The sequence below is a fragment of the Phragmites australis genome, chromosome 17 (assembly GCF_958298935.1).
Source record: "Phragmites australis chromosome 17, lpPhrAust1.1, whole genome shotgun sequence".
Lineage (NCBI taxonomy): Eukaryota > Viridiplantae > Streptophyta > Magnoliopsida > Poales > Poaceae > Phragmites > Phragmites australis.
In genome coordinates, this window is record NC_084937.1 from 13385601 (window position 1) to 13402892 (window position 17292).

General features: G+C 51.3%; 1 protein-coding gene across 1 annotated transcript; it reads right to left on the reverse strand.

Moving 5' to 3' along the window:
• Positions 1–516: 516 nt before the first annotated feature.
• LOC133897589 (ubiquitin-conjugating enzyme E2 36-like) lies at positions 517–4604 on the reverse strand. The gene is made up of 8 exons (XM_062338377.1): positions 4430–4604; positions 4311–4338; positions 3938–4024; positions 2411–2469; positions 1947–1988; positions 1798–1871; positions 887–984; positions 517–803 (listed from the first exon to the last, which is right to left on the reverse strand). Exons 1-8 carry the CDS (start codon positions 4463–4465, stop codon positions 766–768), a joined length of 462 nt encoding a protein of 153 aa, XP_062194361.1. The 5' UTR covers positions 4466–4604; the 3' UTR covers positions 517–765.
• Positions 4605–17292: the final 12688 nt, after the last annotated feature.

The window sequence follows — 17292 nt, forward strand, 5'->3', positions numbered from 1 at the left end:
AAATCAGCTGAAAAAATCTAAAATGCAAAGAAAAATATCTAAAACTCAAAAAAATATAAAACAAATTTTTTTAGGTTAGTATTACTTTCACATACATGTTAAAACTATGTGCATGCATAAAAGTACTATTGTTTTCTCTATAATTAATTTAATATGTTTAACATTAATAATTTTATAAATAAATATTGAAATGTACAAAATTTGTGAACTTAATTTTTTAATCTTCTTTTGTCGTGCTCTACACAGCAAAATAAAAATAAGCGTAGTGTACGCACGCCAATCAGACTAGTATTGATCTAATATCGGAACTTCAGTTCAACCCAAGACAGTAGTTAGAATCAATGGTTAAGGACCAAGCGGCTGAAGTATGCCCCACATTCTAATAGTTTTGGGGGTGAAGACCAATTAATTTTTTTAAAAAATATCCACTATATTTCTTCTACATTTATGTAGTTAAATTCCACTATTTCACTTTTTTCTACAAATGGAATTTTAATTGGAAAATGTTTGAGCCAGTTTTTCCTGAAATTAATAAAAAATCACATAAATCCGGCTACCAAAAGATCTCGAGAAACACTTTACATGTATGAGGGTTCATCACAGCCCGACTAGAGTAATGTACAGACTCGAGTACACACCATAAGAGGATAAATTTCGACAGTTCACTCCTCCGCTCCTTCAGTGTCAAAGTTAACCAACCAATAGTCGGTCGAGTTCTCCAGTGCGTGAAGATTATTACCAAGGAAGCATTGTGTCGAGAAAAGCTCACTCTCCGCTTGCATATACAAGCGTCCACTCTTTGGCTGTGCCATTTGAGAATGCCATTCATTGTCAAACTCAGTGATATTCTGCAGCTAAAATTCGACAAGATAGATTATTCCCTCACCTGTTTCCACAGCTTCCGTTTCGTTGGCCTTCCAGTGCTTTGCCACATTGTCAGCAAGTGGATCGTCGGGGTTTGGAGCACTGAGGAGCGCTTGAATGCTGAAGACCAGAAGCATGCAAAGAAAATGAGAAGGTCAGCTAATGTTGATTCTTTTTTGTTTCAGCAAAAAAAAATCAAGTAAATGCCAGAATACTGAAGGTAGTGACGCAGATATATGTGCAGTGTGCATCCGTACTTGTCTGTTGTGTGTATTTGTGCGTTGTGTTAATGATTGAGGTATCCAGATAAATGGAACATACGCACTAGACAGTAAGTGAATGGAACAAACATGCTGTAGATGATTGGTCATAGGCTGATAGCTACAGATATAAGTTTTGCCATCAGTCTAATGGTGGATATAAAGAACATAAGCACTAGGCAGTATGTGAACGGATTGTGAATGGAATAAATATGCTGCAGATGACTGATCACAAGCTGATAGCTACAGATATCAGTTTGCCATTAGTCTTGTAGTGGTTGTGGCAAATAATATGCAGCAGTGGCAGCAAGCGCGGCCCTCCTCCACTACAATTTACAATTGGTGGCAAACACTTTATGGCAATCTGACAATTTATTATTTATTCAAGGATCTTTGCTTAGTAAATTTATGCATATTATATGATCTGCCTGCCTTTTAATGGCCAAGGTGCAAAATAAGCTTTGATGGTGCGCATTTGTCACTATGTACTGTCTCATAATACAATAAGCTTTTAATGGCCAATAGGCCAAGGATATCAGAAGGCGCTTTCAGGAATCATAGTCTGGTGGAGCTGTTATGTGGTTTGTACTTTCAAGAAAAAAGTAGACTTCTCTATAAACGAAACAGACCAAATACACCAGACTGGCATGAATACTGAAGCAGAAGCATTCACCTCAAAAGAACTGTTCGGATCTGAAGGGCAGGACTCCACTTGTCCTTTAAAATATCAAGGCATATCCTACCAAGCTGTATGAGTGTAAGTATTAAGCAGCGTAGTACCTCCTAATGCCATTAGAGGAAAGCAAAAGATAACAAACTTACCTTGTCAATGTTAGGGTGATAAATCTTCGTGAGAAAGCGAACCTGTTTTCAGCAATTAAATCAGAACTTTACAAACCACAAATGTACAAATGCTTGCAGATCTTAAACCAAACTAACCAACACAATCTTATGCAAATAGTAGAGGACAAATCTAAGTCCGTCGAACAAAAGTATGATTGCTGCAATAGAAATTTCCTAAACTCACTGAGACTAACAAGAATATTTTAGTTTACATGGCTGTCGTCACTAAAAGCATCCTATGATGATCTCCAATTAAATTTGAAGCTGAAATCTAAATCTCACTGAGAAGCAATAGCAATACATATGGTCCCCTTCTGAATTTGATGCATACCACAACTTGGTCTACATGACACTTGACAAACATCAGAAGAATTATATATCAACAATTTCATAGAATCACAGAACTGAAATACTAGTCCAGAGTACAGCAAACAATGAAACACCTTTGGTGGAGCCATTGGATATTCTTCGGGCAAGAATAATTCAAGCTTGAAAACTCCTCCTGATAAATAGTGCAACCAACAGGTATCAGAGACTATATTGGAAAGCAACAACACAAAAATAGCAAGTGTGTGCGTTCTTTTGCATTCTATGAAGGAGATTAAGGATGTGTTAGTTGAAAATTTACACAAAAAGAGCATGCATTAATCATCGCACTAGACAAAATAAACACATCAGATGTTTCTGCTGAAAATTTACTAGAACTAGTACAATGCACATGCATTGCAATGGAACTCATGATTTATACGAAATGATTCAATGTTCTACACAAAACACTTGTGTTTCGAACACACCATGCACCGAGCATACGAATTCGACTTGTGGTCTGTTGCGGCGGACGGAGCAGAATTCGTGAGTGGGCGTTGGTGTTGGTTTTCTCTGGTTTTTTATTTATTTGACGCAGTTGTTTTCCGATTTTTTATTAGATAGCGTGGGAGGTGAAGGTGGGAGGGGGTGACACAGGAACCAACTCGTGCTTTATATAGTAGAGACTAGAGATAATCCAGGGCAATGAAGTAGACTTGCACACTAGGAAAAATAGTAAGGATGACTTGTTTGCCAGCCCATTTCAGGACTCAAACACCATCCATCCCACTCTCCAAATATTTACAGTTGAAAAAAATAAAAATAAAAACCTAGCTATGTAGATTTGTTCAATGTGTTCTACACTCAACTCGATTTATCAACTTGTTGGGCCGATTGCCCCAGTTCTATCAAAATCTCCTTCACTCAGCCCATGCCACCAATTTCTAGCTTGCATTGTCTAGTCTATGACTCTATGAAACACACCACAGCTGTTCTCCTTCTGCTCTCACCCAATACCATTCAACTCCATTGGCACTGCTGGCTCTGGCTTCTCACTGGGCTGCACTCTGCCACATAAATGCTGCTGCCAACATGGATGATCTTAGGTTCCACGTCCATCTTTCCCACCTGCAGCGGCCCCCATCCCTCACCTGCTGCCAACAAGGATCATGCCACAGATTGGTGAAGGAAAGCAGCACCTGTCTCTGATTTGGCGCAGAAACGTGCGGGCCGAGCAGTAACCTAGCTGATGAAGAGACGAGCAAGCGACAAAATAGAGCGGCGGTGCGATGGCGCTGTTTGGCCGTGAAGGAGAAGGGGAATAATTGAGAACAGAAGAAGAGCACTGGAAGGGTATACTAGAGTTTTAAGCATAATCTTTATTCCCAATAATGCTTAGATTGCAGAAGTCCAAACAGAAGCGAAGAGCATTGTAAAAATCTTAATAAAGCGAAATTTCAATGGTATTAAATTGATCCAATGAGACTGAGTAGTATTTGACTACAGTTGGTACTTTTGAATGGTATGGAGTAAAATGTTCCAAAAATAAGTACATAAATCATTTCTAAAGCCAATGAGAGGACGGACCGTATCACCAAACAGATACATAATGTCTACGGCAATTAAAATATAGAACAGAAGAACGAGAGGAAAAGATCTCTCACCCTCATATGGTGACTGCGATGGGCCAAGAATCATGACATTGAAGTAGCGCATGTTCTCCTCTGATGGTGAGGCACTGATTCCTGGAGCTGCAAAAACAGAAAAGCCACAGAACCCAGGAGGACCATCAACACACCATCCACGAAATCGCCTAAAAATTCTAAAAGAACTACCCAGAACAGTAAAAGGGAACTACCTCTTCACAGACAGACCCTACACATACAGAATTAGACGTTCTAGCATTTTATTAACTAAAAGAAACACATAAATTAGAGGCCTTTTGGGCCTAATCAGAGCGTGCGACAACTGAATCCGAGAAAGATAAACCAAAAGGGAAACCTAAAAAAATATTATTTCATCAGTAAAGCATCTCGCCTGGCTCGCTGAGCAGCCGCTGCGTCTCCTGCGGGAAGCAAACCACAAAAAATCACCAAATATGCTTTAAAAAACATGGGTAAGAAACAAAAAATTCGACAAGTGGAGAGGATCCTCACCTTGATGATGCGTCGGGGGAGGTTGCTATTGGCCATGGAGGAGAGCGAAGGGTGACAGAGCTAGGGCTTGGTGGTCCTTGGGGTCGCGGAGGAGGAGGAGGGGGGGGGGGAGGTTGGGGGAAAGAAGGCGGCGGCGCTGGTGGAGAAGAGAATGGTCGTTTGTGTTTCTTCTGCACTTTGGTCCCTGCAGTTTGTGGGTTTTACAAGTGCAGATCAGGAGGAGGATTATTAATTGAGTAAATTCCAAAAAAGCTACAACTGTTTTATATATGTTGTAAAAAATTATAATTTCTAGTGCTCATGTTAAAAATCTACAGCTATTTCGATTATTATTTGAGTAAATTTTAAAAATATATAACTATTTTGACACATGTTAAAAAAACTATAACTTCTTATGTCTATTTTAAAAACTTATAACTATTTTCGACATATGTTGTAAAAAACTACAACTTTCTCACAATGAGCCCTCCTCTCATTCTCTGTCAATAGGTGGACCCACGGTTAATCCTCCTATTACATACTATAGATGATGACAAATGAGTTTATAATGAGAAAGTTGTAGTTTTTTACAATATATATCAAAATAGTTGTAGGTTTTTAAAATGGATACTAAAAATTATAGTTTTTTCAACATATATAAAAATAGTTATAGATTTTTAAAATTTACTCTTATTAATTCTCATATACCAAACACACTTTTTCTTTATTAAGAAACCTTACATGTTAACATTATAGCAATATTCACTTTAGAAACATTACACCAAACAATATAGGAGTACTACCTAATCAGTGAAATAAAACCTAGGCCTGAGGTCTTGAATTTTTTTTTTTTACTATTTCATCTATTTTTCCAAATATTATTTCTTTATTTCAACATTTAGAAGGTGTGCCTATGTGCCCTTTTAAATCTTTCTTTAGTACATACGCAAAGGAATTCTTTTAACTAAGAATAACCTTTCTAAAAGACAATATCAAGTAGTCAAAAGTATTATTTTTGTCACCATAAAGAAATGATTAAGTACCCCTTTTTTTACTGTCATTTTGCCCGTTTAGCATGTTTCATAGTCCAAATTGCCTCTAATATGTACCCCACATAGCACAACTAATATGTTTAGTAATTAGCTTTGTGGTCTAAGTAAACAATGGAAAGTCGATTTAATGTCGGCTGTCGGAGGGTGAACTCCTAAAGCAGGGATCCGGAGGGACCCCCTTTGAGATTCGGCCGGGGGATGATTCTGAATCCGTTTTGTGGGTGAAATAAATGGGCGTAAATAAGATGCAGGTAGAATGGAAGGATCGAATGCCGGAAGTAGTAAATGCTAAGGGAATTTTTAGACAGGTTCGGGCCGCACTGAGTGTAACATCCTACTTCTGTATGTATGCTATAAATGCTCTAAGAATATCTCTCAGAGGTTATGCTAGGTTACAAGAATATTTGTCTAGTCTAGAGCTTCGTACTCCTTGTTCTTCAGTGCTCGTCCGGCTTGTCTGTGCTTCACTTGGCTTTTGTCCGAACTTGACTTCACTCAGTCTGGCCTCTTTTTCTCCGGGGAGCCCGCCCCGCCTTAAATACCCGCCGAGGCGGTAGCGTGCCTAGAAAGGGATGGCGCGAGTTCCAAGGCACCATAAATGGAAAGCAACCATCTTGTATGTCATCATGCCGTTCTTCAACGGGTGCCGCGGGGAGGGCCCACCAGGTAGCCACCGAGCAGCCCAGCGTGCCCGCCTGGTCAGAGTAGGCCTGACACAGCAGGGCGGCAGGCGGGGCGCCTTGGGCTTTCGCGATGTTATTCCGAGGCGCGCCGGATGTCCCACGATGAGACCCGTGCATTAAATGTCCCCACGCCTCCCTGCCAGGCCGTGGCAGGGACTGGCAGCAAGTGTGGGGGGAGAAGTTGGAAGTAACAGGCCACGCGCCCTCTTAAATGTAGCATCGGGCCTCTCACCATCTAACACCTCACTGCTGGGCCTCTGTGGGGGCCACCGGCGAGGACTTCTCAGGCCCTCGGGGAACCGAGTGCTCGGGGGCCACTGTTCACAGCCCCGAGCACTCTCTCCCAGAACTGGCTGTTTGGGTCCTCGGGAAACCAAGTGCTCGAGGGCCACTATTCGCAGCCCCGAGCACTCTCTCCCGGAACTGACTTCTCTTGGGTCCTCAGGGGACTCGGGTGCTCGGGGGCCACTGTTCGCAGCCCCGAGCACCCTCTTCCTGGTACTTAGCTTTCCTTATCGTCGGGGGACTTGAGTGCTCGAGGGCCACTGTTCGCAGCCCCGAGCACTCTCTTCCCAGCACTTTGTCTTCTCGGGTCATCGAGGAACTCGGGTACTCGGAGACCACTGTTCATGGCCCCGAGCACCCTCTCCCGGGACTTAGTCTTCTCGTACCTCACGGAGATAATCCCCGCGGGAGGGCGCCACGTGGCAACCTGATGATCTGGCCTCGGGACTCGGGGACCCTTGGTTCCTATGTCACCAACAGCAGCCCCCGGGCCCATCGGCAGGCGATGGCTCAGAGACTGCGGATGGGGCCCTCATCTTCATCGAGGCCGATCCCAGCACTGACACCACATGGCCTGTTTTTAGGCGTTGGTCTCTCTGGCCCAGGCTTCTGGTACAACCCAGTGGGGAACCGAACGGACGCGTGTCCATCCGACTCCCGAGGCGCGTGGTAACGAGGTGGGCGGCGCGCGTGGCAACCGCGCAGATCGAGGATAGTGCGTCTGGCAACCGCACGTATCGAGGGAGATTCGCCTGGCGCCCGTGCCGAACGAGGAAATTCGTCTCGCCGAATGCACCGCGGCAGGCGTCGTTTGAAATCCCCAGGATATAAAAAGGAGAGGGGAGCGAACCGTTGCCCCTTTACGCCATTCTTGCGATCAATACTCTTGCTTTCTTCTTCCTTGCGCTCGAGAGCTCTCGCTCTTCCTCCAGCCCATAGCACTCTCTTTCCCCCACCATTTCCAGCACACTCCCCACCCCCAAAAGAATGCCGAGGGCAGGAAGCAGCCGCCGTGACAAGGGGCCCGACAGCATGCTGCTAGAGTCGAGGATCGTCAACGAGGAGGGGGCGGAGAAGGGGATGGACCAAGAGACCATCGCCCACCTTGCCCTCGACTTCGAGGAGATCAGCCGGTGCCTCAAGGCTCTTTCGTGGGCTGTGCAGGAGTTGGCATCTCGGGAGGGGCGCGCTCTGGCCTAGACAGTGACCGAGCATGTCCTTGCCTGCTACCGGAGCCGAGACCCCACCTTCTCGCTGGAACCGGTCCAACAGGGGGTGGTCGAGGCCGAGGAAGGGGCCGCCCGGGAGGCTGTCCGGGGCGTCACCGCCGAGGTGGCGGCATGCTTCACGCGGGAGCCGCCGCTGGAACCGAGCAGCGGCAGCAGCAGTGAAGCCTCCTCGCCGCCTTTAGAGCCCGCCGACTTAGATTAGGTTTTTGTTTTTTGACTTATTGTAAATATGGGAGTGATCCCCTCCGAATGGTTCTTTTTTAATATAATAGAAGCCTTTCTTCGGGATCGAAACTCCAATGCTTGTCTTGATGCTTGTTTTGATGTCTTTTCGCTTTTCACTTGATGTCCCGAGAAGAACTTAGCCGGAGCGAGCCCGACCTTCCTTCCCCGAGAGCGAAGTCACCCCGACCACTCATCGTCCGAGTAGTGGGACCAACCGAGCGTCCAGCCCTCGAGCCCTCGCGAGTCCGCAGCTGCTAAGTCAAGAGACAAAGGCACAAACTTTCTTGCTCGGGAGATAGGTCGATCCAGCACGAAGCACGCCACGACTAGTGAACACTTTTCCACTTTGCGACCTCTCAAACAAGCAGACCGGAGACACGTGCGGGCGGAAATGCGACCAAGAATCCCCACGGTTTGGTGGTGTCCGGGCTAGGACGGACCAGACCGAGCACCGACAGCCCGCCCCCAGGGTCTAGGCAGTCCCGACCACTCTTTGCTCAAGCAGTAGGATTACCCAAGAACCCCAGAGGCTCAATAGTGCCCGGGGTACTGCCAAGCTGGCCGAACACCACGACCACCATGAAGGACTTCAGTCAAACATCGTCGTTCGTACGGTACACCTGACTACTGTCTGTTCCTGTCATTCCGGAAAAAGCGAACACATGGGCGGGGTTTTATGCGCGAGGAGACCATCTTGCCGAACAGATTAGAATGCGAGGGTCTCGAGGATAACTCGGAAACAATAGTTTACTGAGTAAGTAAGAATCTAAATTCGTATGACTTTAGTCACTCACCGGACAGCTGTCAGCCTTCTGACCGACCGATCCAAGAGTGGTGCGCGCTCCGAGCTCGGGGTACCCGGGAACTTGGTTCCCTCGAACGGAGCGCCTGAGCACTGGAAAGCATGAGAGGGAGCGAGGGTCTAGCCGGTCTGACCACTTATGCCCGAGTGGTAGGACTACCTGAGGACCCCATAGGCTCGAGCAGCGCCCTGGGCACTGAGGCCCTTACGGTCGGGCTGCTTTATTCTTGATTGTTGATCTGTAAGTTTTAGAAAAATAGGGAAAGATTCTTTGCTTGGTGCGCTCTGTTAGTGCGGTACTCATTATACACTACTCTCATTTTTGACCCGAGACCTCTCGAATACCCGGACTGGCGAAGTATACAGACAGAGGCATAACCAAGAGGTCCTATGGTTCGGTGGCGCCCGGGAAGGATTGACCAGACCGAGCACCGACAGCCCGCCCCTGGGGTCTAGGCGGTCCCGACCACTCTTTGCTCAAGCGGTAGGATAACCCGAGAACCTCGGAGGCTCGGTGATGCTCGGGGTACTGCCATGTCACCGGACACCACAACCTACCACAACAGACTTAGGTCAGCGGCAACTACCTGCACGCATACCGATCGGGACTCGTTTTTATCAATGGGAAAAATGAGAGAGCGTGTTTTTCTCGCACAATCGAGCATCTCACCTAACAGATTAAACATATGGATTCCAGACAGAAAATTTGAAACAAAATTTTAAATAAGAATGTATATTGACAATTTTGTACAAGATTGGATGACTTACATGGTTGGTGGTAGCCCCCGGCCAACTTGGGCGGGAGGGGACCCCCAGCCTGATTGGCCTGAGCATAAACATGCCTGCCTAGAGATAGAATTTGTGCAGATTCTCGATATTCCACGCATTTGGGAGCGGCTGCCCATGCTCCGCAGCCAGCCGGAACGAGCCTTGTCGCGGGACACCGATCACGGTAAAGAGGCCTTCCCGCATGGGGGACAGTTTATTCTTTCCTTTGCGCGATTGAACGTGTCGGAGAACTAGATCCCCAACCTCGAGTTACCGGGTCCGGATGTGACGCTGATGATAGCGTCGCAGGCTTTGCTGGTATCTGGCTGCTCGGACGACGGCACGTCGCCAGCGCTCCTCCAAGTAGTCGACGTCGTTGCGCCTTCGCTGTTCCTGTTCGCCTTCAGAGTAGACATGCACCCGAGGGGAGCCAAGAGTGAGCTCAGAGGGGAGGACCGCCTCAGCGCCGTACACGAGGAAGAAAGGAGTCTCCCCGATGGCGCGACTTGGCGTGGTCCGGTTGGCCCATAGCATAGCAGGTAGCTCGTCGATCCACCCTTTCCCGTGTTTTGCGAGCATGTCGTAGGTCCGGGTTTTGAGTCTCTTCAGTATCTTAGTATTTGCACGCTCGACCTGCCCATTGCTCCGAGGATGAGCAACAGAGGAGAAGCAAAGCTTGATGCCGAGGTCCTCGCAGTAGTCCCCGAACAGGGCACTTGTGAACTGAGTGCCATTATCGGTGATGATTCTGTTCGGGATGCCGAAGCAACTTGTGAAATCACGGATGAACTGAAATGCCATGTTCTTGGTAATTTTTGATGACTAGAACCGCCTCTGGCCACTTGGTGAACTTGTCGATGGCGACGTAGAGGTACTCATAGCCCCCGATTGCTCGGGGGAATGGACCCAGGATATCCAGCCCCCAGACCGCGAAGGGCCATGATAGGGGATGGTATGAAGAGCCTGAGCGGGTTGGTGACTCTGCTTTGCGTGGAACTGGCACGCCCTGCAACGTCGAACCAACTCGGAAGCATCTTGGAGAGCTGTAGGCCAGTAGAAACCTTGCCAGAAGGCCTTCCCGACCAACATGCGGAATGATGCATGGCCACCGCACTCGCCCTCGTGGATCTCAGTGAGAAGCTCACCGCCTTCTGCCCGGGTGATGCATTTCAGGAGGACACCGTCCATACCGCACTGATAGAGATCCCCATCTACTATGGCATAGCGTTTGGACTGTCGTGCAATCCTCTCAGCAGAGGCATCATCCCCGGGAAGGATATTTTCTTTCAAGTACCCTCGGATCTCGTCGATCCACGAGGCATCTTGAGAACTGCCAGCAAGCACAACACACTCACCGGGCGGCGCACCCTGATGGGATTTCCCACTGAGGGCGCCGCCTGGGTTCCCTCAATTAGGCTCGAGGGTTCCCATTCGTCCTGGTCAGCAGGCAGGACGGAAGGCTGTGTGAGCCTTTCTTCAAAGGCTCCGGAAGGGACACGCACCTGGGAAGAGGCCAGGCGAGAGAGGTCATCGGCTAGAGCGTTGTCGCGGCGAGATATGTACCGCAGCTCCAGGCCGTCGAAGTGCCTCTCCAGCCTCCTGACTTCCGTCACGTACGCCGCCATCTGAGGATCCATGCACTGGTATTCTTTGGACACTTGGTTGACCACCAGCTGAGAGTCTCCCTTAACTAGCAAGCGACGAATCCCAAGGCCCACCGCGGCTTGGAGGCCAGCGATGAGGCCCTCATACTCCGCCATGTTGTTGGTTGCTCGAAAATGCAGCTGCACGACGTACCGGAGTACTTCACCTGTTAGGGAGGTGAGAACCACTCCAGGCCCCGTGACTTTCAGCGTGAGGGAGCCGTCGAAGTGCATAACCCAGTACCCGGGCACATCGTGTATGGGATATGCGGAAATTTCTTCATGGTCGATCTCGGGGACGGGCGTCCACTCTTCCACAAAGTCAGAGAGCGCCTGGCTTTTGATTGCCTGGCGGCTGACGAAGTGTAGATCGAACTCCGCCAGCTCCACCGCCCACTTGACGATGCACCCAGTGCCTTCTCGGTTCCAGAGGATCGGCCCCAGTGGATACGTGGTGACCACCGAGACCTTGTGCGCCTGGAAGTAATGGCGCAGCTTCCGGGAAGCGACGAGCATGGCATAGAGCAGCTTCTGGGCTTGGGGGTACCTTGTCTTGGCGTCTCGGAGGACTTCACTGACGAAGTACACCGGTCGCTGTACGCGACGGGCCCGAATTGACGCCTCACTTGAGGGCTTGTCACAGCCCTGAGCTTGGAGCCGTGGTTGGGGCTGGCCGAGTGCTCGGGCTCAACTCCCTGGTCGAGAGGAATCGAGTGCTCGGGCTCGACTCCCTGGTCGAGAGGAGCCAGGTGCTCGGGCTCGACTCCTTGCTCGGGAGGAGCCACGAGAACTGGAGACTTCTCGGGGACGGCCGGGAGCTGGGACCCAGCACCTTGCCCCAAGCACTCATCACGCTCCACCACCAGTACCATGCTCATGACCTGAGGAGTGGCCGAGACGTAGAGCAGTAAAGGCTCGCCCTTAGAGGGGGCCACTAGTACGGGCGGTGAGGTGAGGTATTTCTTCAAGTCGTGGAAGGCCTGCTCGGCCTCCGGCGTCCAGTCAAAGTGACCGGTCTTCTTCAAGAACTTGAAGAGGGGGAGTCCTTGCTCCCCGAGCTTGGAGATAAAGCGCCCCAGGGCCGCCATGCAGCCAGCGAGACGCTGAACTTCCTTGAGTCGAGCCGGGGGTCGTATCTGCTCGATGGCCCAGATCTTCTCTGGGTTGGCCTCGATTCCTCGGCTAGAGACCAAAAAATCGAGGAGCTTACCCGCGGGCACCCCGAAGACACACTTCTCGGAGTTGAATTTCAAGCGGGTAGTGCGGAGACTGTTGAAAGTCTCGGCCAGATCTCCCAGCAAGGTGGCACGGTCTCGGGATTTGACCATGAGATTGTCAATGTAAGCTTCGACGTTGCGGCCAACCTGCGATTCAAGGGTAATGCGCACGGCGGGCTGGAAGGATGACCCAGCGTTGCGCAAACCAAATGGCATTGACACATAAGAATAAGTCCCCACCGGAGTGGTAAAAGAAGTTTTTTCTTCGTCCTCTACAGCCATGCGGATTTGGTGATAACCAGAATTTGCATTTAAAAAATATAAAAAATCACATCCCGCAGTGGCATCTGCAATTTGGTCTATGCGGGGTAAAGGAAAATGATATTTTGGGCAAGCCTTGTTTAGGTCGGTGTAGTCGACGCACATGCGGAGCTTGCCGCTGGCCTTCGGGATGATGACTGGGTTTGCCAGCCACTCTGGGTGGAGGACTTCTCGGATGAAACCGGCGTCAAGGAGCTTGCTTACTTGCTCCCGGATGAACTCCTGGCGCTCGGGCGCCTGCCGCCGGACTTTCTGTCTCACCGGCCGTGCATCCGGGCACACAGCAAGGTGGTGCTCAATCACCTCCATAGGGATATCGGGCATATCGGACGGCTGCCATGCAAACACGTCGACGTTAGCCCGGAGGAAGGAAACGAGCGAGCTTTCCTATTTGCTGCCCAGGTCACCGCCGATTCGGATGACCTGGGAAGCTTCTTCGCCCACCACGACCTCCTTCGTGGGAACGGGGGCGTCGGCAACGAGTCGGGGTTTAGATGAAGAGGGTCCCGGGCCCCCTGGGTGTCCTTCGACCTCGGCCCGAGCAGAGACCAAGGCCAAGTAAAGCTGCTTGGTGCAGGAGATGGCGCTGCCGGTCTCGGTAGCACGGAGATGGGACCTACGGGGCCCGGCATCTTAACCGTGAGGTATGCATAGTGTGTGACCACCATGAACCGAGCGAGCACCGGGCGCCCGAGGATGGCGTTGTAGGGGAGGGGGACTTCCGCGACATCAAAGATGACGTTCTCCGTCCAGAAATTATCCCAGCTCCCGAATGTCACGGGCAGATCGACCTGCCCGAGGGGCAGGGTGTGCCCGGGTGTCACCCCAAAGAAGGGGAGCGACGGCTTTAGGCGCCTGGAAGGCACCTGTAGCTTTTTGAAGGCCTCCCGGGAGAGGAGGTTTAGGCCTGCACCCCCGTCGATCAGCACTCTACTGACCTTTACATTGCAGATGGTGGGGGACACTACCAGGGGTAGTCACCCCACACCTGCAGTACTTGCGGGGTGGTCCGCCAGGCTGAACGTGATCGGGGAGTCTGACCACTTCAGGGGCCTTGCGGCCTCCGTGCTCGGGGTCGCCGAGCACACCTCGCGCCGCATGGTCTTGACACAGCGGGGGGAGGAGGGCGTGTACGAGTCTCCGTCGATGAAGGAGATGGTGTGCTCAGGCTCCTGGAACCTGAGCTCTTGATTCTCTGGGGCGGTTCTGTCGCCATCGTCCCTTCGGCGCTCCTCGCGGTCCTTTTGGCGCCGCTCGATGAGGCCTTTGACCGTGCGGCACTCCGTGAGGACATGCCACTCAATCTGGTGGATTTGGCACCACTTTCCCGGCTCGGGCTTCGCAGGAGTAGGGGCCCTTACGGGAGCAGGAGCCATCACGGAGCCATTGCAGGAGCCGGAGCCCTTGCGGGAGTGGGCCTTCTGTCGGCGGCCGCCCGGCGTACCGACCGGCGGTCAGGGCCCTCAGGCAGCACGACAGGGACAGCCTCACGCCTTCTTCTCTTTTTCTTTTCCCGCCTGTCAGAGTGGGAAGGACCTGGTTGATCAGCAGCGGGTTGCTCAGGGCACGGAACATGCCACGCCCGAGCCTCCGCCGCCTTGGCGCATTTGTTGGCCAACACAAAAAGCTCCGCGGTGGTCTCGACCTCGTGCGTGCCCAGCTTTTCGAGCATCTGCTTATCACGGACGCCCTGCCGGAACACGACAATAATGGCGTGGGGGGTTATCCACGGGATGGTGTTTGCGGACCTAGCTGAAGCGCTGTATGAAGCGCCGCAGTGTCTCCCCCTCCTGCTGTTTTACGAAGTGGAGGTCGCACTCCAAGTCGGGGCACGCGAATGTGCCCTGAAAGTTAGCCACAAACTGGTGGCAGAGGTCATCCCAGGAGTCGATGGATCTTGGGGGTAAGTTCATAAGCCAAGAACGGGCATAGCCCCTCAAGGATACATGGAAATAATTGGCCATCACCTTTTTACTGCCACCCGCTGCTTAGACGGCTGTGGCGTAGATCTGAAGGAACTCGACGGGGTCGATGGACCATTCGTACTTCTCCGGCAGTTTTGGCCAGAACTTCATGGGCCAGTTGACCTGACGGAGCTCGCTGGTGAAGGCGTGGCAGCCTATGCTGTACCCCGCAACGCGGGCAGTGCTCTTGGGCAGTGAACGCCGGCGAGCTGGGGAACCCTGACGGTCATGGGCCGGCATAGAGGATGATGAGGACATTACTCTTTCGGATACACACACACCGAGTATTCCTCCAACAATAGGTCCATTGACACGAGCTCGTGCACGTCAACTAAATCATGAGGTGAGCTCGTTCCTTAGTGTTCCTTTATACTTTGATGAGGATGGGATGCTACTGAATAATCGTGATGTATTGCTACTTAGGAACACGGGAGAAGAACAGCATGGGCGCCCAAGCCAAGGTGGAGGCCCAATCCAGTTCGAGTCCGTTTCGGAGTCCAGGACCAGTCCGCACTAAAATCGTCGCCCAGGACGCATACGGACTCCGTTTTTGACGTTCTACACATGGTTGGAAAGCTAAGGAGATAAGATTTCCAACGGTACTAGTTCCATGTCCAAATTCTTTCTGAGTCAACAGGAATCATTGAAACAAATGGACATCCAGAATCTGTCAGGGTGCTGCGCCACCATCTTTTGGGCCGTTGGGCCGTGTAACGTGTTGGAGTCCATTAGGAACGCGTCCAGGGGTCCTTGGCCAACCCTAGTCTTTTATATACAGTAGCCGCCACCCTAATTAGGGTTGGGTTTTGCTTAGATATTGATCTACACACAGTTGTGAGATTTTCGCTCTTGTTCCGGACCGACTAGGCCGCCGCAAGTGTTTGTGGAACCCCGACTTCGAGTGCTTGAATTCTATTCGCAATATTTCAGATTGCATCTTCTACGTTCTTGCTTGTGTTCTCGGTACGCTTGCAGGGATTGAGCCTTCTTGGCGAGATCAACCGCGCGACACGGTTGATAACCAACGGAGCTGTGGTGTAGTGATTGCAAGGGAGACGATCTGTTCGGGTCGAAGCCTTTGGATCATCAACGTCGAGTTCTTCACCCACCGACTTATCACTACCTATCGGAAGATCAGGCCAACATTACCCATCAGAGGAGGCCTGGTCCTCTGCTTCGGCCTCGTGCCGGGACTCCCGTTGGCGCTCAAGGGTGACGCGCGCGTCTTCAACGGCCCTCCGCTTGTTGAGATGTAAGTGGAGGTCCTGAGCTCCGTTGTGGCCAGGGGGGCAGCGCTCCGCCTGGAGGCCCCCCGGCTGGTTTGACCGCCACCTGAGGATGGACCGACCTTGGTTGTGCCGCGGTGGGAGGTGGCTCGGGAGCTTTCGGATAGCACCTGCCGGTGAGCCGTGCCCACCAGAGCGGCCACCTCCTGGAGCCAGTGGCCTTCTGGGGTTTCCCCGCCACCTGGACAGGCGGGTGCCTGAGGAGCACTTGCGCCGCAAGCAGCGCGCTCCCAGGACTGGCGTCGCCGAACGCGAGCCTGTGCCGTAGCGGCGCCCGGCACTGTCCAGACGTGGATCTTGCGGCAGGAGTTTCTGCTACTTGCTGAGGGTTAGGCGGTGCGCCTGCAACGGCGATGACGGCCCTGCTAGGCCCAGCGCCATTGTCCCTGTCAGAGGGGAGCGCCGTGCGGGCGGACCGTGGCTGCTGCTGAGGAGCAGTAGAGACTGGGGCCTCTTGAGCAAGGGGCTCTATCTCCTCACTGTAGCTGGAGCCGGTGCGTCGGAGACGATGTCCACCTGCCATTTTTTCTGCAGAGAACAAAACAAATTCAGGGATGCAACCCCCCTACCTGGCGCGCCAGCTGTCGGAGGGTGAACTCCTCAAGCAGGGATCCGGAGGGACCCCCTTTGAGATTTGGCCGGCGAGATGATTCTGAATCCGTTTTGCGGTTGAAATAAATAGACGTAAATGAGATGCAGGTGGAATAGAAGGATCGAATGCCGGAAGTAGTAAATGCTCAGGGGATTTTTAGACAGGTTCGGGCCACACTGAGCGTAACACCCTACTCCTGTGTGTATGCTATAAATACTCTGAGAATGTCTCTCAGAGGTTATGTTGGGTTACAAGAATATTTATCTAGTCTAGAGCTTCGTACTCCTTGTTCTTCGGTGCTCGTTCGGCTTGTCTGTGCTTAACTTGGCTTTTGTCCGAACTTGACTTCACTCAGTCTGGCCTCTTTTTCTCCGGGGAGCCCACCTCGCCTTAAATACCCGCCGGGGCGGTAGCGTGCCCAGAAAGGGATAGCGTGAGTTCCAAGGCATCATAAATGGAAAGCAACCATCATGGGCTGCTGCGCGAGGTGACGGGGAGGGTTGAAAACACACCCCGTCCGATCTTGTATGTCATCATGCCATTCTTCAACGAGCGCCGCGGGGAGGGCTCACCGGGCAGTCACCGAGCAGCCCGGCGTGCCCGCCCGGTCAGAGCAGGCCTGACACAGCAGGGCGGCAGGCGGGGCACCTTGGGCTTCGCGATGTTATCCCGAGGTGCGCCGGATGTCCCGCGATGGGACTCGTGCATTAAATGTCCCCACACCTCTTTGCCAGGCTGTGGTAGGGACTGGCAGCAAGCGTGAGGGGAGCAGTTGGAAGTGATAGGCCACGCGCCCTCTTAAATGCAGCATTGGGCC

Coding starts and splice junctions, on each gene's coding strand:
- LOC133897589 (XM_062338377.1), bottom strand. CDS start 4,465: ATGGCCAATAGCAACCTCCCCCGACGCATCATCAAG. Junction 4,025..4,310: donor GCGGCTGCTCAGCGAGCCAG/GCGAGATGCTTT, acceptor CTGTTTTTGCAG/CTCCAGGAATCAGTGCCTCA. Junction 2,470..3,937: donor ATCGCAGTCACCATATGAGG/GTGAGAGATCTT, acceptor ACTATTTATCAG/GAGGAGTTTTCAAGCTTGAA.